Genomic DNA, 21733 nt, shown 5'->3' on the forward strand with positions numbered 1-21733 from the left:
AAATACACTGAAGTCCTGACAGTTTCTGAAATGTTCTGGGTGTGAGAACGCAGTTAGTTGCTCCGTCATTTTTCGAAACTTTGTTCTGCTAGCTGCCAGCCCCGCCCAAGGTTAAATGTTTCTAAAACAAAACACAAAAAGAATATATATATCCTAGTATGAAAAGATACACACAGAAGACAAAGATGTCAACTTGGAAAGACAATAAGATTTTAGAGCATTAGATTCCCAAAGAGGAATTTATACATCACAAACCACCCGTGGATGTCACAGACATGTTCCTGTTGTTGTGAAAGTGTCTGACGTTAACAATCTCGTGTCGTGTTCTTAATATGAAAGACATGAAATCCAAAAAATAGCCGGTGATGTCAAACTAAAACCTCCTACGTTTTATTTCAAGATCAAATCTTTCTACAAGAACTTGAAAATTAGGGACATGTAAATAATTGTTGCTGTGCTTTCATTACATTTTGTAAGTTCCCCCACAGTGGAGGAGCTGACGATGAGTGACAAGCAAGAAACAGACAAACAAAAAAAGGCTTTTTCTTGCTTTGCAGAAGGAGCAGAAATAGAAACTTCCCTCAGTGTCTCGGTGTGATAACCAGGGTGAATCACTTTCTCTGTTGGAGAGATACTGTACACATCAGCATTCCAAAGTTAATACACTGTAGAATGACTGAAAATATCAACAGCTCTGACGCAACTAACTTATTTAATTCAAAAACCAAAGAACCAAGTAAAGTTTAGCTGCTTTCAGACATGCACCCAACTCCGGTTAATCTCCTGACATTCTCTGTAGGGGGTGTGTATGTGAGGGGCTCCAGAGTTTCTCCGGCCAGCCTCCTAGTATGTGAGAAAACCTTCCACATGCATAAAAGACACAGAGAAGATGTCAAGAGAGCTTTTGATGATATCTGCCAATGCTGGTGTTGATGTGCTGGAAACAAAAACAGGAGATCTCCAGAGCAGAATTTAAACATTACACCCTGCTTCCTGCATGTTGCTCCACCCTCCCCTGAAAGCTCCAGCGATTGCTGTGTTGTCGTGAACATGTGCAAGCATAGAATGTCCTGCTGCATTGTTCAAAAAGTGAAAGGCAAACTCCGGCGAAAGTCCGGACTCAATGCGCAGAGTTCATGACTGAAACCCGGCTCCAGATTAGCCACCACGGCAAAAGGCACACACTCCTCATTACACACTAATCAAAAGCGTACCAGTGATGTGTTTCTCCCTGACTTTCCAAACAAGCGAGGTGTCACGTAAGGCCACGGGCCTGGCAGGAGGCGTCCTCTCCCTCCTGCAGCATTTCCATCCTCAATCTCAGGATGGAGGCTCGCTGCCAAGGAGCAGCCCAGCACAGATAATGGTGAAGGCTAATAATGGCCAGCGAGGATCGATACAACAGCGCTTTGGTGATGGCTCGGGGGGAGGGAGGGAGGGGTCTGTGGTGCATGTGGAGCTGCTAACCTCTGCACCATCTTACAAAGACGTTCCCCTCGCCACGGGAGACTTTATTGAGCCGCTTGCCTCTGTGATCCTCTGATCGATGGAGAAAAGGAGGCGACAGACAAACATAATGGCTGGAGTAACCGCCCCTCACCCGCTGCCCACACATCGCCCCGTATCCAGAGGCACTCATCAACTTTTTATAAGGAAGAAAGCAGAGGCTTGCTAAGGGCAAAGTGTGAGCTCATTTGTCTTGGTGCCTGCTTGCATTGCCATTAGCAGCACGCACATTGGTTGAAGGGATAAATCCATTTACAGTTGAGAAGAGTGGTAGCAGTTAACCACCTTGTAATGTTGTCCTCGGGGCTGTTCAAGAGAAATGGCTGAATCAAAATGACATGAGGAGAAATATGCTATTTTATTATTAAATATACAAAAGAAAATGATATATACACAGGTGACACCTGAGGAACTTCTACTTGCAAAGTATAACTCGCGGTGATGGACTGATCATATGGTTCACTTCAATGCAATGACTCAGGTGAAAAAGTGAAAGGTTTGAATCAATATTTAATGACATTTTAGTTCTAAGAAATTGTCATAAAAATAGGTCCGAGCTTGAGAAAACGAGTTTCTGAGGTAAAAACTTCAGAAACTTAGCTTATAAATATTCAGTACGAGTCGCACTCAGTTCAGACTCAAAGTTGTGGTCGAGCCCAGTGTGTGACAGGGCGTGAGGGTCAAGCAAAGTCGTGCTCCATGCTCTAGCATCAAGACTGACAAAGTGCTGACGTCCCTGTGCACATACTGCAGAGCCTGGATGAGCACCGCTCGGCTGCCTTGAAGAAACCAAAACCGGATCCTACAAGGTGCTGTTTGTTTATTCTGCCTGAGATCTTGATCTGGCACGTTTTCATGGGGGACAGGTCAAGGGAAGACAGGAAATTCTCAAACGGCCGAGGCTACTCACATTGAATTTGATGATGTCGTATATCAAATAGCGGGGGACGGGCTGACCGTTCACCTTGTCGATGATCATCTCCTGCATAGATAAAGACAAGAATCCAGTCAGGAGAGGGGACGGAGAACAAAAGAGACACACACCAAGTAAATAACATGAAGATTTAGGATGGGATTGGAGAAGATGTACAAAAACTACAGAAAGAGTGGGTGCTCTTAACATCACAGCAAGTAGAAAATGGTGTCTGTGCGTAAGTCGTTATGTAGGATGGGACACTGGGGGGGGCTGAACACTCAAGTGGATGTAAGTTTCAGAGCGGGAGATGCCGAAGGCGATGGGAAGGATAGCAGGGAGTTGGGGACGTGCATGTGTGTGTGGGCACGTGGAAGGACATGAAGCAGAAATAGCACTGCACATCCATTATGTAAGACTCAAGTTGAGAGGCAGGTGCAGCGCTGGTGCAGGACCCCTGACAGACACATGATCAGTTTTCAAAGAACTGTTTCACATCCATGCAACATTATGACCTCAGAGACAAATGTGTAAACATCACCACTGCGGAAGTATCCAAAGTGAAAGTATGACCTAATACTTCACTATGTATAGTTTAAGAGTGAAGCTCTACAGTTAGAAATCTATATTTATTACCTTCACCCTCATCAAATATTTAAGTGACTAGCTGCACTCTCCTGTGGTTACTGACGGGCAGAGGACGAGCCGGTAAGACGTCACTCAAGGATTCAGTTTTACACAAAAACTGTACTAAATGTTTGTAGATCCATTCTGACCACAGACTAGAGCTGGACAAAACGACTTCAAATCAATATCACGGTTATTTCAAACTTTTACCTCGATTACGATTAATGGATGATTAATTAATTGGTTATATAATGAACGCCACCGTGGGCCTCATTACTCAAGTGTCGGTCAACAACAGTCTCTGGTCGGCGTGGGATCATGAATCCGGATTGTCACTTTAAACCTGCCTGCCAAAATATCTTGATACAGGTGCCACCATCTCGGGCCGGTGAATGAAACGTTCTTTTGAAAAAATTTAATATATATAAACTTTGGCTTTTTTAGTTGGGCCCATGTTCCATCTGCTAACATGGAGGAGGCAGATTTTTTCAGACTTCTCAACCGGTGATCGCGTCTGATGATGATGCTTGCTCCAAAGTTTTGACTTCACTTTTAGGTTCTGCCATGTCATCCAACTTTTACATAAAGTCTAAGGTCTCAACGGGCATCCACATAAATATTGTTCTGTGCTACTAATGCATATGTCTGTTTTCCAAAGTGGATGAAAGGTCTAAACCACACACAACACTAAACTGCTGCAGCCAGACAGGTGGCGATGAGAGGGGGGGTAAATGGGAGGCATGTATTACAAACACTTGGGGAGAGGTTGGAGGGAGGAAATTGTATTCTTCCCGGAGGCCGCCACCCTATTTGCATCTGGTGCTCTAGACGGTTGCACGGGAACACAGCAGTAGATGAATGCCAGCAATTCAATCTACACTGCACAGTCATAAAATATTGGACCACAAGCTGATGTAAAGCTTATTGGGAACTGCACAGCAAAATAGCATCAGACAAAGACCAGTACTGGGCTATAGATGAAGCATCAGACGACACAGCTAAGATGCTAAGGGCTCGCCTGCTAACAGCCAAACACAGCCTCTCTGCCAGAAGCATCAACAGATGAATAAACACGAGTCAAAACAAAGCTTGTAGCAATTGAGAAGCACATCCGCACAGCTCCTCCAAACGGAGGAATAATACGCTGCAATTAGATGTCCTGCCTAAGTGAGGAAACTCAATTCACCGCATCAATCAGCAGCTGTTCAAAGAGGAAGCACGCTCCTATTTTAGATAAAATTGCATAGCAAAAACAATGAGGCAACTTATCTGCAATTAACAGCACTGGACCACCAAACACAAAAACAGAGCCATATATTTATTATCAAATCTCATCTGAGTACATGAACATGCAGCAATTTCTAATCCTTGCCAAAAATTTAATTTAGGAGAGTAACAAATGACGCATGTGCACCTGCTGCTGGGGAGCAGCAGGGACCTGTAGGGACCTTTGAGACCTGAACCGAAAAAAACACGCCGATAAAAGCCTAAGCCTGGTATTACAGGGAAGGGATAAGTCACCCATCCCAGGTGTCACCCCAGGGAGCTCGAAGCTGAGAGTACCAGAACATAACAGAGCGGAACAAAGAGGCAACATCGCCAGAAAACTGTAAAACATTTCCCTAGCTATTTCTCCACAGCATGGAAGATCACTTTTAAATCAGCCGACTTCGACGGGCTCTGCCGACAGACAGAGACGAGCTCTTCTTTCACCTGAAGTTTGGAGACTGATGTCAATTACCTGCCAGACTGAGCAGCAGGAGCAGAATGGTAATGTTACAAAGTTGGAGATGGAGGGGGTCATGCAACTCCAGTCAAGAGAAGAACAGGTCGACTTATGGGATTTTCAGCAAAGATTTAAGAACAGCTTATGTGGCACAATGTGGAAAATTGCAAAAATCAAAGTATAAGCCGGGACAATAACTCACCCCATCCAATAGAGTATTTGATAAGTGGACGCGTGGATCCTTCCGGAAAGGAAACTCTAGGTTTGCTATGTGGAACACTGAGTTGTCTCTGTCGATCATGAACACTTCATTTTTTCCATTGATCAACATCATGTACCTGCAGGAAGAGAGGAGGAAACGTTATGCAGCTGTATTCACAGTGTTACTCATAATTAAATGTTATCTATTGTTTTTGAGTCATTGTTAAAAACAATAAAACGGATAAAGTAAGAATTTATTGGTGAGAATTATTTTATCTTTGTAAGAAATAGCTTTGAGCTGTTGCAACTTCATTATCTTATACAGTGTGAATAGAGCTGGTGACTGTTTGCTGAGAGACAGACCCACACAGGATTCAATCGAATATTCTGTGAACTGTGGCACAGCACAACTGTAATAAAGAAATGTTTCATATACATTGAGGCAGTGGTAATAATGGTTGCTCATTAAAAGATTCAGACATTTTGACACTAAACAACACAAGGTTAGAAAACATTCTCTGAGGGCAACCTGATAGCTGATTGGTTTTGGATACGTACATCGTGAACGTTATTGACCTGAGCAGCAGCCATTTGCTTAAGGTCATTCCCCTTCTCTATTTAACCATATTACTGTCAAGTTAAGTCACATTTAATCATATAGCACATTAACAACAGGGGTAGCAGCAAAGTGCTTAGCAATGAAAACAACACGAGTGTGGAGAATATAAAAACAATGCAAAAGAATGCCGTAACAGACAGAGATAGATCAAAATAAATACAATTAAATAATGATAACAGAATCCTAATACAAAGGCTGAAATAAAAGTAAGATTAAACCCATTAAACTTTGATTTAGATAAATTAAATTATTGAGAGCGGGACAGAACCTAATATGGGAAAAGGGACTATTCCAGAGCTTGGAGGCAGCAACAGAGAAACCGAGTCTGTCTTTCTATTCTCTAGAAAGACAATTTAAAAAAGAAATGTAAAAATGGAATACAATCTCAAAGCCCCTTCTTCATCCTGTCAGGCTGGACTGAGGACAGGCGCTACATTGCAAAGTAGGGTTTCAAAAAGCTACGGGCCAGGGAAATATGGTTAGCATGCTAACTTCAGTAAAAGAAAAGGAGTTAAAGTAATACCTGCTTGTGACAAGTAAAAGGGATAAAGTCTAATCATGAGCATGAATCATTAGAGCTAGACTGAGAAGCAAACAGCCTTTAATGCAAACATCAGCAATGTAGCTGTAACCAAAATGTATACAATCTTAAGACTCATATTTCAATCTTCAACTAGAATGGTTCTCAGAGCGCACACCTGCACAAGGCTCAAAAACCCCACCTCTGAAACCACTAAATTGAATACATTATTGTTTTCTTTTTAAACCCTTGATCTGGGAATGATAAAGAAAAAAATCCTGGATCCGCTCCGATTCAGATCTGCACCAAAATCCTTCCATGGGTCATGACCCTGCCCTCCACAAACTTTCCTGGAAAGTAGTTTTTGCATAATCCTGCTCACTAATTAACATCAAACGTAGACAAATACATAACCTCTTTGAAGGAGGTAAGGACAATCCTGCCTTTAATTTAATTTAATTAGTTTGTTTGGAGGATAAAATATGTTAATCATACTTTAAACCCTGTTTGCTGTGAGCAAAGAAAAACAACACATGAGACTTGAGCTCCAGTTGGTGCTCAAAAACAACAAAGACCATGCACTACTCTAATGTGCAAATTGGTTGCACTCTATCCAAATGAAAACAAAAAAAGGTGAAGGCAAGAGAGCTTTTATCATTTCTGAAAGAGGAAAACAAATCTCCAAAACAGATACCAGTTAATTACCACCTGTTATCAAAGCGACCACTTTTCCTTTTATCTCGCAGCACTTATCATTGCGAGCAGAAAGCGTTTTTGATCAATGTGGCTGCTCGAAACGTCTCAATCAGAAACTTTCTTTCTTAAAGTTCAAAAATACCTGAACTTTTTCCAGACATGAGTAAAGTGTGTCTTATGCTGAACATTTTAGTTTATTTCCCGATAGTCCCCAATTGCTCTGCACCAACATAAACAATTGCAAACGTCACCGGTTGTTAGGTGATTTGTTTGCATGAGCATAAAGCTTGGCTAATCCATGCCAGCCTTTACAGGTGAGATAAACGACTTAGTAACAAAACAGGAGAAAGAAAATCACCTCCACTGTCCCAACGCTGCAGGAACACATCGAGGAAATTATTTACTGAAATTGGACAATGTGTAGCAGTTAGTTAGGAACATTCTAAACTCTGAAGCAATGAAGTCTATATATATATGCCATAGTTTACTTTAGTTATAGGAGTTTAGTTTTGTTAGTGGTGGTGTGATGTTCTGCACTTAGTCCGAGGTTCATTAGAGACGCTATTTAACAAATGTCAGAGTGCTGTTTGATTCTTTGTCTAGTAAAACCACTAAGTAATGTCGTAGATATTGACCGGCCTTTTCCGGCACCATTAGCTCTGAGCATGCACCATGCCCCCACAAGAAGAGTTGACATTAACCATAGCAGCTCAACATGGAAAAGAATCCGGCAGCGTTGGTCCCTGTGCACCAGTCAGTGGCTGGCAGAATTTATAATAACAAGGATGGATTCCAAGTGAAAGCATAATTATTCGACGCAAAATTAGTAAATATCCCGGAGTGGAGAATGAGTCATGAAACTGTTACAACCGAAAAAAGCAAAGGGGGATTTTGATACAAAAATACTTTGATTTGGCAAATAACAAGATGAATTGACAATAACCACATGGACACAGGATTAAAATTGGAATTAACGTTTCATTTCATGGGGCATTTAAGAAGAGAAACTCTTAAGAGGGGGTAATACTGGAAAATTACTTTTTCTTCCACTAGTGCACTCGAATTAAATATTCAAAAACTTGGCTGCAGTGACTGTGGGACCGTGAAAATATCTGTCAAAACAGGCCAGTTTACCAGCATGCGTCTTGATTGGCATTTGGTTGGTATTCATTTGACTCCACTCTCCCACTACATGGCACTCACAGGTGTGTTAGGTTGCTGCAGTGTAAAGACCCTCAGACTTTATCCTTTTGGACTTACATCACTGCTCCCTCTGCACTGAGAAATATCATAGTGGAGGGGGCATATCTTAAAAATGTACACGAGTGCACTGCAGGTGGGAACTTAGATTCTCTGCTTTGTAACGTAATAATCTTCTCAGATCTGTTAACAGCTCTCACTACCACTACTTCTACTATGTGCTACATGATGATACAAACCTAAAGCTAAATTTAGAACGACCAATACTGACGCATGCAACAGGATGTTTTACGATGGTTGAGGCCAAATTAATCGATTCTTGATAAGTTCTTTGAATGACGACAGTTTGCTCTTTAGTTTTTGAACCGATGACTTTTTGCACAGAGAATTGTTTCTCTTTCATTCACACTTTGCTTTTGCAATATGAAGCCTTTCGTGAGCAGGTATGCTCACGAAAGGCCATGCAATTTAAAAAGTCAAACTTGGTTAAAAAAGTCTAAAAGCAACACAATATGCAACTTTTTACCTCAAAAATAGCAGCTTTCAAATTAGTTTGGTGGTTCACTGACTTGAAATTGGGAGAATGTCTCTTTTCATTCCCACTCGTCACCCTAAAAGTCTGTTCTTGCTCTGTGTAACTTTGCTGAGCAGGTACGATCTCCTGTGAGAAATTTAAATTGGCAGAATCAGGCTCCAGCCAATTCAAGACAGATATTGAACTGTAAATCATTTAGAAAGCCTTAGAAGTTATCAAAAAGCACCATTTATACCCAATATTCAGAGTTTGGTGTACTTGTGACAGATCCTCTGGGTAAGGCAGCCGGGGTTCATGGGTAATATCCATTCAGTATTTCAGATCAGTGAGTGGGACTACGCACTCAGAGCTCCAGTCAAATAATTGAAAGGCTTTGCTTTTTACTATATATGAAAATCACAATCTGTTGGACACAAATCCCAACAGAGGTAATAACCAAATCAAGTTCATCTCAGGATTAGACATCTTTGGTTAGAGTGCCCTTTAGTTGTCGGCACCTTCACGCCAAATGCTTATTGTTTGGTCAACAGAGTTGGCTTATTACTGAGTTGGCAGCCGAAACAGGCAAATTCAAAAGAGGGAACATACAGACAAAATCCTTGATCCTCCCGTCTGTTAGTTTTCAAAGAGAAACTGAAAAAAATGGGCTAGACTGCAAAAACACAGACACCGTTGTTGCCTTTGTGTCCTCTTCGAGAATCTGCTTTAACTGTAACAACTAACAACAGCAGACATTGACTGGGAAAATATTTTCATTCGATTTTTTTAGAATTCAACTGTTGCCAGGTCCATCAAAGTTTCTTTAAGCCCATGGCAACATCTTGAAATGTGTTTAAAAATAGCCCACAAATCTAAAAGTGTTCAGTTTATGTTGATGCGACACACAGACCAGCAGTAAATGTCTGTCACTGTCGCTTGTGAAATGAATTGTGTTGACCTTTTATGAATCCAATTACACTTTGTGGACTTCCTGCTGTTCTTTAAAACAAAATACCAAGTGATGAATAAAGCAGGATGAATCAATATCCTACTGAGCAACCGCTAGAGTTTGAAAGGTTAAATATCTCAATCAGGGCAACTAAGAACTTGGGCGTATTATCTTGTGCAGTGAGCATATTACGGAAAATTTGGACCATTGTGAGTAGACAGCTCGGACGATATATACAACATTAGAAGCAACTCAGTGAGAAAATATGAGAACACCTTGACAGAGATGAGTTTGAGATTAATGATTCCCCCTGACAAAGCTATGTATTTATCATACCTGCTGTGTCTCTCCACCAGCATCACAAAGGGATTAGAGTTAATAAATATGCCATCGGTACCAGCTGGTTCAAAGTGGGAAACTTGGAGACGCAAGTCTGTTGGTAGATCACAACACCAGCAGACTCGAGTCTGCACTGAGAGCAGACATGTGGCTTTTAAAAGGATTGTTCTAAACAGTAAATGGTTCTTCAGTTGTAAAATACAGGGCTGCAGATAATGATTGTTTTCGTTGTCAATTCAAATTTTCTGAATTAAAGAATGAAAGAACCATTTGGTCTATGTCGAGTCAGAAACTCAACCTGATGTTATTTTAATGGATACCAAGGATGTACATCTGATAAAAGGCGGGAAATCTTCACACTGGACCCAACAAATCTTTTGCTTTGAAATTACAAAATGTTGTATCAGTTATTAAATAGAGGTACTAAAAGATAAATTGTGGTGTCATCCGTAGAAGAGATAAGGATTTAACCGAAAAATTGTTTTATGGATGAGCTGAGGAACAATATTATGCTGCTAATCCATAAGAGTTTAAATCAATATCTGTCCAACTGTTAATATATGTAATGAGAACTTAAGAGGAAACTAAACAAAACAAAGAAAGGTTTGAGTGTATTTTGTCACAGTTATCATATGAATTCTTAGCCTCAAGCAGCGATTGTCTTCAGCACAGAGGCATAAAAACCAAAAGAAAAGAATTAAAGAAATAACAGATCAAATAATAAGACATAAGATGTTCCCCACTTCAAAATCTCTTGTAGAGGTTAACATCATTGTCGAGGCCAAACACAAGACAGAATTCAATTTCTTTGGATGGCATTTCTTGCTTTCTTTTTTTTTTGTACAATGTCCATCAATTTGAAGTATATGGTGTAAAATTCCCTGATCTTAGAGAATTACTAATTTCAGTTGTTGGCCTGGGAGGACAGTGAATAGTAGTTAGACAGAATGAAGTTGGGTGGGGATGAGATGCTCTGCTGTCTGTACCCCTGGGATTAAATGTGTAGGTAGATGGCACTCCCTTTACTGTTACAGTTTCACAAAGGGCTTTTATGTATTCGGAGGGGAAACGAGCAGCTGGATAATTATTTCCCAATAGACTCAAATGCTTCTCAAGCGTGCTGGCCAGGGAAAGTGGTGATCACAACCCTCATCCCGCTCTTTGGCTAACAACGATCGGTAGAGAGCGATGACCCTGACCCCCTGCTCCCCCTCCGGTCATGACACGAGGGAGCACAAAAAGACGAGCCTTGAGATATAAATCAGGGCCGTCCAAAAGTCTTACAGAAACAGCAGGAAAAAAACAAAACAAAAAAGAATGGTGAGTGGGCCTGATAGAGCTGCACTTCCATTTTCCGGTTAGGAGTGGACACACAATGAATGCGTTAAAAAGACATGCAGGGAATAAGGAGAGGGAACAGAAATGCCTGAACACGTGAAAGCAAATGAAGATTCCCACAGACAGGTTGGTCCTCGTGTGCATAGCGATGGAAGCTTTAATCTCAGGGGAGGACCAGTGGGAGAGATGATCAAACGTATAGGATGAGTGTCACAACGGAGAAGATCTGTCAACCAGTAAGGACAAAACAGGCACAAGTGCTTCCTCTGCTGTCTAATTGGCCAGTTAGCCATGGCTAACGCTGTCAGGTATGTTCAGAAGAAAGCAGAGGGAGACCATTAGTACTTTGTACCTCCCAGTGGTCCTCGTCTTCGGCGCAGTCTCACCTACATCTTCCCCCCTCTCTCTTTCTCTCTCTGAAGCTATGGTAACAGAAGAGACTGAATTATTTTGATATGGCCAAAAAGGGAAATAGTCAATCCCATGTGCGCCTTTATTCACACAAGTGTACGCTTGCCTCTCTGCACGCCCTCGCCTTTCCGCCCCGTCCCCTGATGGGTGCCGCGAGACTCTGATTTTGTCCTTATGCCCGAGGACTGTCCCCCTAGCACTTTAGCCCTAATGAGGCACAGACGGCCATTGTGTCTGCTTTAACAGTCGAGTCCCGCGGCTTTACTGACAGCAGCTGAGCTCCGGGGGAGGCCTTAGATCAGATACACAAGCTTTGCACATCATTAGTGGTGTGTCAACGGGCAGGGCTGCTCTCCTAGCCCCAAAGAGGCCAGGCTGATCTCACAATGTTGTGGGGCGCAGACTATATTCCGCAGTCTAATCTTTGATGATTACTTTTTCTAGAGAAGCAACAAAGGGAGTGCATAAGAGACACATTTGAAGGTAAATTGCTTTGGCTGAAAGTCAATTTTCTACACAGGCATATGGCTTAAGCATTTGACATTAAAATAACTTTTTCATACTACCGTACTTTAAAGTTTTGTGATCGCTGGGCTGACGAGAGGACTCGATTTTGTCAAATACAAATAACTGGTCATTGCAGCAGGGTAAAATCTCTATCGACAGGGACCTCCTACCGAGTCACTCAGGTTCAACAGTAATTACAAGCAGACTAGTGGTAATAACCGTTCACATCAGCCTCTGACTTTGCCATTGACTGTTTCTCCCACTGGGCTAAAAGAACAATAGAAAAGCTGGTGGCAGAATGAATGAGCACCGCTGTTGTCAGTGACATCAAAATAATATCCAGTATTTACACCAATGCATCTCTTCAGCTCAATTTATAAGATTATATTTGGCTTAACTTGGCAATAAACTGCTACAAATATTTAACAAACAAAAAATGCAAATTTAGACATTTTAAATGGTGTTAAAACAGGGTTAATACTCGTGCTAGCCACTGGGATAATGAAAGAACACTGCTACTTCCTGTTCTTTAAATTCTGGCCACATTTCATGAATGCAGCAGTGTCTTGGTTTATGAGGCAGACAGAGACAAACACAGGAGGCTAAAATCTTTATGGATTATTTTAGGGGCCACCGGGATTTGACTCGGTGCTGCCAAAGACCAGTCTGTGACAAACAAAGAGGGCACTGCATCTTTACAATGAAGTTCATGTATTACTAGTATTTCTATTATTATGAAGCTATACATATACATCACTATAGTGTAGTAGTCAGTTTGACTCTGCACTAACGGCACTGTGATGGTGTAACCTCGGTAATACCATGGCAGCCCTTACAGAGACTGTTACATACAACTAATAAATAACCAGCGAATAGTCAGAGAACACTCTTTCGCTCAAGAGATCCAATCTGGCATCAGAAAAAAACATTGGTTATTGATTCCATTTTTGAAATCAGTGGCTGAAGTGTTAGTTCGGATAGTGCAGGAACTGAGGAGAACAAATTTAAGAGAGCCAAAGACTTTCTCCAATGCAGTTTCTTTGATGAAGTCCAAGTTGAGCAGTTGTTAGTTTTGGGTCCCAAGCACATAATTTGCCCCTGTCTTCCTTCCAAGTCCTCCTCTCTGGGGCACAAACCAATCTAAGCCTGACAGAAGACTCTACAACAAGTTGATTAAAAACCCAACTCTTTGTTTCCCCTCTTGGTAAACACACTGATTTTCTTGTCTTTGCCAAAGCCCATTAGGAGCCCGACTGTTGACAGATAGCTTGCACAGACAGTTTTTTCTCTATATGACTGGTACGTCTGTCAGGAGTAGATGTATATTTAAGTGAAGTAGCTGCAGCACTTTGTCAGAATCGTGCCTGTATCCTGCTGCTGAGCAAGGCAGTTTAACTGTCAGGTTGATGCAGAGCCAGGCGGCTGTAGGAAGAGACTGCAAAAATCATCAATAGGGGACTGGGTGTAACACAATACTCACTCGTATTGACAGTGGTGCCTGACACTTGTTGCAGGTGCGATTAAGATAACGACCACAACCAATCCCAGTTAACCACTCGGGACATTCAAAATTGTCTGTCCACGCAATGCTGAATGGAAGTAAGCAAGCAGATGAACACATACCAGGTGCAACAGCTGCCTCGTCTCTCCAGGCTCATTTTAATGTTTGATGTCAGACAGAAACTGTATTCGCATTAATGTGAGTTTATTGGCTTCCTCTTGCACTATATTTGTTTAATATTGAATAGGCTTGTACCAGTGCTGCTGCTTGAACAGTTTAATTCTCAACTTCTACCACAAACACTGCAAGCAAAGCAAAGCAATGGACCCACGATGCATTTCAACAATGCATGACAACATGAAGTGACTGAGTCACGTTTACATTGAAACATCCAGGGCTTTGGTTTTTCATTTTTTTAAGGATGTTTTGTATGAAAAAGACAAAAAAAGGAGATTGCTCATTCTAAAAGTACTAATTCGTTTCTAATCTTCCACAAAGTAACAAAAGAAAAGCCAGAGGGATTCAGAATACTTTACGTCATTTTTAAGTGAGAACCACGGGCGATATGCAAAAGAGAAAAAAATCTTGCTGGACCACCTTGAAGAGAAAAATGTCCCATTAAAAACCCATTTCAGATCCTCAGGTGCCACTGGCTACAACGCAAGCCATTTAATGGGAAACAATTCATGTGGAGAATGACAAACTGAGAACACACAATTGAGGCAGTACATTTCAATGATATTACACAGTCACAGCTCCAAACTCATATATCTTACGTTGTATAGGACATTATGTTCACTTAAGCGATATTTTTTCAGAATTCAAATGCTCGAAACACTAAAGCCATTCTAGGATGAACAGAGCCCAGGATATGGCGATTAAAAGCAGAATCAATTAGCACAAATATAAACCATCCTTAATTCAGCGGAAATCCATTAGTAGATCCAAGAAAATTCCCAGTATCTTGGCTGTTACATCATTTTTGTTGTACATCATTTTGAGGTATCACCTGGATTTAATGAAGTGCCACATCAAAGAAACTTAATAACATTCTCCCCCTCACAAGACTGCCTCTCATCGTCACTTCTTCGGTGCCATTTGAATTTCACACAAAAGCCAAACAGGCAGGAGAGACGTGGCTATTTTCTGGATAAATTAAAATGCATGGCAGTCCAGGCGAGGCACTAATAAGGTAGAACACTTTTAAAAAGCTGTCATCCATTGCTCAGCTCGCTTGAATGGTAATAGTCGAAGTAATATCAGACCAGCGGCTTCAGAACAAGCCGTCCCTCAGACAGAATAAAGACCATTCACTTTATGCATATAAATGCAAGCTCGCTCCCATTGAGAGCAAAACCTTATTACCTGAATGGAACGAGGATAAAGCAACAACACGGCACAAAGCAGAAAGAGGCATGAGGAATGCCAATGGGACTTCGACACCTTACAGACAAGAGAAACAAAATAAATCTTCAAAAGTTCACTGTCTACTGAATGAAACCTTTTTTGTGAATATGGCTGCAACCACAGTACCTTTGTTATCAGTGCATCCTGTGTAATTTCATAAAATGTCTCAATCCTCAAATCTGAGAAACTTCAACCTGATAATATCTCAATAAAACAATTATTCAACGGTCAAAAAAGAAGAGTTCTGTTAATAGAACAAATGATAAATAGATTAATCATTGTAACTGGATTACTACACAAACCTTGTTTTATATAGGATCCCATACAGTGCACTGACTGATTCTGTGTTCATTTTATCTAGAAATCTTCAGCTTTGCATCCAAACCATTTTTACCTAAAATATGAAGAGAAAGTAATATGTGAGAGTGCTGCAGTTGAGGGATGACTCATACCCAGCATACTGTGCCTCTATTTCTGTTTCTCATGACTGAAGACATTAGGTGTCTACTCTCCCAGACTCAAGTAGCTGCAGGGCAAGAGATGAAGGACAGGATCATGACGGCAGAGGATCAGTTTCTCTGTTTGAATGTAAAAGCAAAACTTTTTTTAAATACACTTCCCAGTATTCGTAGATGACCGCAGTCGATTACCCACATCAGCAGCATCTTAGTTTGGGGGCATATCTGTGCTCTGCTAGGAGGAAATTAAAGCGGCTATATGTAAAAACCTGAAATTGACTGCAGTCATTAAATATTCACCAGCATACTGCATATTTGCACCAGCGAGAGAGACAGCAGACCACAGGAATACTAAAACTCCTTTTCCCCCTCAACACTAACTTTTGGCAAGAAAGTAAAACAACAAAAGGAAACGCAAATTCAACCCCTGACGGAGCGAAAATGAAGATCTCCCCGCTGCATTTCGTATTCTACACTGGACAAAATCAAGATCCTTGTTTGCTCTGTGGAGCCAATTTATAAAAATTAAGTCCACATCTCCAGAGATATACTTAAAACCACTGAAGCCTATTAGCTATGTAAAGGTACTGTAATTAAAACGAGATAACAAATATAATCCATGTTAGTATTCTACTCAGTCTTCACTAGCAAGCCAGGAAAGTAAATTGACACCTCTGATACATACAACCTTGATGGACAACTCCCATGGACACAAACTGTGTGTATTGACTCAGAAAGGTAGCCTAATCAACTGGTAGAGGAACCAATTGCTCGGAGATAGCGGTACTGGTATCGACACACAGGGACAGAGAGTTACTAATGGTAAAGAAAAGCCATGAACAGTCGACCCACCGTGTGCCATCAGCTTTCCAGCTGACTTTGTATGGATTCTGTTCCAGGAAACGCAGGTTTTGTCTGTCCATGGACACGGGCTGAGCACCGGGAAAACCAGACCTGAAAAAAATTATCAAAACACAATTGGTGACATTAATTTATATGTTAACCAACCCCAACAAATATGCCCTCTCGTATCTATACGTTTCAGGCTACGTCAATTTGCTAACTATGCAGGTCACCAGAAAATTTCTATTAAAAATATATTTTAAAGCATGACGGAAGTAGCAATAAATGAAGATTTACACAATGAAGACCTACCTAAAGTATGTAAGAACCAGTACATTATATTTGAACATTTTTAAGGACATGAAAGACTTTGTTAGACTCCATAGAAACACAGATGTGAAAACCTGCCTCAGTGTTTTATTTAAAGTGACACGCACAGTCGCACACACAAACTCCCGAGTGTACATTGTCCTCACTACAAAAATTATAATTAATAAATAAGAATGAACTGCGCAAAGTGCAATGTGTAATATTAACTGAGCTGCAAAATACAGAAACACTGGTAAGTGTGACTGAAAAAAGAATAAGAAAACACAACACTGACAAAATAGAAGAATTGCAGATATAATCTAGTCTTTTTTATGATACAGCCGAGTCTTAGAAATACAGGAACGATTAAAGGTTTACTGACTTTACGTACAATTATCATAAATCACCACCACAGACGAATATCACTTTACTATATCATTCTTCACCTCAAAGAATGATAAAGTGAAGTGATACTCGTCTGTGGTGGCGATTTATGATATATATATATACATACAGACACACACACAAACACACAGATACATTAATGAGATCTTACACAACACATACATGAGAGATACAAGCAAGCACAGGCCCCAGGAGCAGAGGTATAACAGAAACAACAATGGCAACAGCAGGTATTGATTAGAAACGGCAGCATGATGTTTCATCTGCTGGGACAACTAACAGCAGTAGAGTCGACTTGATGATTCATTAAAAAAAGCTGTAATAGCTTGTTAATTCAGCGAAGATAGGAAAAAATAATCTGACACTGCTTTTGTCTGAAGGCGTATAGAACTTAAAGAAAAGGTGGTTACGGACCAATGGGTCAAACACAACAAAGAACAGTACACCCACACATGCACATGGAGACACGCACAGTCTCCCACAGGGGTATGTGGAGGCCAAGGAGAGACGGAGAGACCTACCTGTCCCACTCTGAAAACTCCTGACACATTCTTTGGATCTCGCCTAGTTTGGGTTGTGTGGTGATCTGTGTGACGCCTCTCACTGTAATGCCTTCGAGGAATATTGCACCCTGGGAGGAGGAGAGAAAGAAAAAGATGCTTGGCCTTGGATGCAGTTCAGAGGATTGGGGGGGGAGAAAGCAGTATTTCCCTCTGAATTGAGGTGAAAGTACACGTAGTAAAAAAGCAAAATTGAGTAAGTGTTCAAATTTGCGAGGCACAGTACAGCACAGAGTCAATGTACTTTGATTCATTCAAGCAACTACACACAGTCCACTTCAGGGACATTAGCGCTTTCAGCCAACAGATATGGGACATCCAACAGCACACAAGTTGTTGCATTAGTTTCTAAGGACTTTTTCTTTGAAAACTGAATTAATCACAACTTTCTAAATTCTCCGGGTAACACAAAAGAGTCAAACTGAGCCACCTTAAAAAGTGTGTATTTTATTGGAACTTCATTTAAATAAATGACTCCTCATACTCAACACATTCCACAGTTAAATGCATCTGTAAGACCAAAGATAATAAGGTGCCGTGTTAGCAGCTTTAGGTGACATGGCTGAAATATTCATTAATCTGACTTTGATGGTATCAAGTTGACAAATGCAGCCCACATAGAGCTGATACGATTAGTTCATTAATCAGCCAGTATCTCGCCAAAGAAAAATGAAACTGTAATATTTTGGACAAGTAATTCCTCATTTAAAGTTTTTCACTATTAATTACCTAATAACTGATCAATGAAATGAGAAAAAATGGCACATTAATCATCAGTTGTAGCTCTAATCCTAAAAAAATAATAATGTTTCAATGTTTTGTTTTGTTTAAATTACACCAAACACACAAGCTCCCCAAATGGAACACAAATATCTCAGGATGAATGGCATACAGTTGTAAATCTAATATCTTCAATATGTCACGCTGCCTTTGGCTCTGAGCAACTGTGACGTGCTCATATTTTTAAAAGTTAGTATCGCATCATTCTGATTCCTCAGAAAGTTGATCCTTGACGATATTGAATTACAGCCTGGTGTTAAGTGTAAGGCCATCTACAGTTATACTCCTCCGTGGATAGTTCAAGCATATTACAGCAGAGTGCCAACGAGTCCACAAGAGGCTGAAACCGGATTCCCTAGACCACATCCAGTATCTCTAACCCAGGGAGCGCAGGAACACTTTTCCAACACTGAGGAGCCAATCATTGATTAATCTATGTACTTTCCAAAATAGCAGAGCAGCGTTTCTACTTTCCACATCATCTGAGCAGACATTTCTCTGCATAATAGCCAACTGGCCACCAACCAGTCTGACTGTGAGGCAAACCACTCAACCCAGAAACAGTATTGTTTAATGACAGTGAAGTAATGTTGTCTGCAAGAGGAGCTGCTGCTGCTGCTGCTTTCTCTCTCTCTTCTAGCCAGAACATCTCTGCTGCATCACATTCTCAACTATTAGATTCGGCTTGATTCAGGTTTTCTGTTTGTTATGTGAGCAATAAAGCTGATAAAGAAAATACTTTACAGTTTGTATCTGAGTGTAAATGTAATTTGCACAACTCTATGTTTTCTATTTACTTCTGTCTTTCCATTCTGCCTCCATTACTCTGAGTGCGGGAAATGTTGGTTCTGCCATTTTAATTTGAGCTTCTTGTAACTACTCAAGATTATTCGGATGAGAGCATCTGCAAACAGAAGAAAACCTAATTACAAGCAACAGGAGATGATTCAACACTTCTAATTTCACTCGGCGGTGCTGATGAAAGCGCCACATCACCACACGCCAGACATCGAATCCAAATTATACCTTCACCAGCTGTTGAGGAGATGAAAGCCTTGATTTTCTCTAAATCTACAGATTAAATTTACTGGATGGTACATGTCGTTGAACAGTTCCATCACTTAGCAGGGAAGCTTCCCTAGAGACATTGCATCTCCCTGCATGGGATCCGTGTCATGCAGAGAGGGACCCACGCACTTTCTGCTTGAAAGTCCATTTCCTGGCGCTTCCAGGAAGTCTTACCAGTTTGAGCTTCTCTTTCTTTCGTTTGCCAGGCCCTGACCCTGAGGAGCTGGGGCCAGAATCCTGGCCGACCGCGTTGCCGTCATCGTCCACTTCCCCTTCGTTGTCGTCGTCGAAGCACCACTCGGGCAGCGCGGGGGCCGGGGGCGTGTCCTCTTCGTCTCCATAGCGACGGAAAAGCTCTTTGAGGTAGTCTCCCTTGTAGATCCCTGGAGTCCTGGACTGGCCGAAAGCTGCCACAGCTGCCTCGATGCTGATAAGAAAAGAAAACACAGACAGGGTGTGTTTTGATAAGCTTCAATCTTTTATTCCTTAGTGTACGTTAATTATATGTAGGGCTGTAACTGGCAATTATTTCATGAATATGGCCTAACTGAAGACTTTTCTTTAAAAACATTATCTATTAAATATAAGATTGGATTTCAAAGGAAAGAAACAATATTTGCCCATAGGGTCATAATATTGAAAAAATATTCCTCAGTCTGTGATAAGCTTTTCTCTGGCGTTCCTTAGCCGTTTAATTATTCTACTATTTAATCAAATACTTATTAGTCCATGTAACATGCATTTGCTTGAACAAATTCTTTACAGATATGATTTTTTTTTTAATGCATATATTTATATGCAAAATGATAAAAGATAAAGCAGCATTGATCATTTGATAAAGGAATTAACTACCATCGCATGATACTGAACCAGGGCTGTAAATGCGCTCAGAATATTCATAACACAGGAAGTGGTGGGAGGGTTTTATGCAGCCTGCTCCTATACAGCTTCCAGGGATTCTGCCTCCTCAGACTGTTGCTCCACCTCCCACTAAAGGCTTATCTCCACCCGCCCCACCTCTGCTGAGCTGTGGTAAATTATTCAAACATCTCTGTTGTGAAGAAACGAATCCTGTCACTGTTAGACGGCCAGCATCTCTGTGAAGCTTTGTGTGTGTGTTTGTGTGGGTATGTTTTAACAGGCAAGGCGATTAATGGGGGGGCAGCCCTTACCTCCAGTCCATCTTCTCCACCAGGTATGCACATATCAGAAAGCCTGTCCTGTTGAAGCCGTGTGTGCAGTGAACACCTTCGGGACAAAGAAGGACCAAAACTCAGAACTCCACCTCAAGTTTACATCTAGAATACATCATAAGCATTTTTTTTAAAAACACTACTGGAGGTCCAATATGCAGAAACTCGTGTCAGCACTCATTTGAATTGTGCCTTGTGGTTTAACACAACACAAAAACAGTCCTCTTTGAAATGTATTCAGGCTGAGTCCATGTTTTGAACAGGGGCGTCAAGTTCCACCGTCAAAAGACTCACAAGCAGATCCCTTCTTCTTAGGGGGGGGGGGTTCTGCCTTTATACCAACATCAACAAATCTGCCTCACACCAGCCGTTGCACACACACAGGCCACCCAGAAATGGTTGAAACATTCAGTGAGGTGAAGAGTGGAAAAGGGAAAAGGGAAAATGAAACAGAAAAAAACAGACAAACAGTGTGCGGTCCATTTTGAAGTGAAACAGACTTCTCTAATAAAAGGAGAAACTGGATTCCGCAGGGAATAAAAAAGCCTCCGGATAAACCTTGTAACCAAAGTGACATCTTCTTAAGAAGGCTCACAGCAGCATTCAGCCACACAAGATCAAACCATCTGAATCTCGTATTTCCCCAGTAGAGGATGTTAGCCTGGCAACGCTAATGAAGATAAAATGAACCAGTGTCAGAGGACGGGGATCAGATTTAGCAGCCCAACTGTCCAATTTGCACATGTGCACCGCAGAGACCACAAAACCTAATCACCGGCTGGCTCACGACGGCACATTGTTGATGTGACGTTCACACGTTGTGCGGATGTTTGAGCGGTTTAGATTTACACATCAGGCAGCTGTTAAAAGGGTACGAGCGGATCTGGACAGGTTTAGAAGGTGTGAGACTGATATAAGAGAGCACCCTGCTGTCACTGAGGTGAAAGTACAATTCAATATCCCCGTGATATCCATGTGGTCTTGATAGGGTCCTGATCGAGCTGAACTGCTGCTGTTGCTGCTAAAAAAAAAATGTACTGATACAACTCTACAATTTTGTTGGAAATAATAAGTACAATATAGTCAGAACAACAGAGAATAAAAACCTCAGCCCACATGTTGAACCAGGTTTCAGCCTTGGTG

At 41.2% G+C, this 21733-nt stretch overlaps 1 protein-coding gene across 3 annotated transcripts in view; it reads right to left on the bottom strand.

Annotated features, from left to right (window-relative positions):
• The window catches only part of rngtt (RNA guanylyltransferase and 5'-phosphatase), a 68126-nt gene that overhangs the window by 42668 nt on the left and 3725 nt on the right, over positions 1 to 21733 (bottom strand). For 2 of the 3 annotated variants that reach the window (XM_062411616.1, XM_062411615.1), the window contains exons 5-10: positions 20570 to 20645; positions 19572 to 19824; positions 17511 to 17620; positions 16285 to 16386; positions 4975 to 5110; positions 2417 to 2488 (exon numbers count right to left, since the gene is read on the bottom strand). In XM_062411616.1, coding sequence (XP_062267600.1) covers positions 2417 to 2488; positions 4975 to 5110; positions 16285 to 16386; positions 17511 to 17620; positions 19572 to 19824; positions 20570 to 20645 — 749 coding nt within the window. The remainder of the gene's footprint in view (positions 1 to 2416; positions 2489 to 4974; positions 5111 to 16284; positions 16387 to 17510; positions 17621 to 19571; positions 19825 to 20569; positions 20646 to 21733) is intronic. The other variant, XM_062411617.1, reaches the window with a different exon arrangement.

The sequence above is a fragment of the Platichthys flesus genome, chromosome 18 (genome assembly GCF_949316205.1).
Source record: "Platichthys flesus chromosome 18, fPlaFle2.1, whole genome shotgun sequence".
Taxonomy (NCBI): domain Eukaryota; kingdom Metazoa; phylum Chordata; class Actinopteri; order Pleuronectiformes; family Pleuronectidae; genus Platichthys; species Platichthys flesus.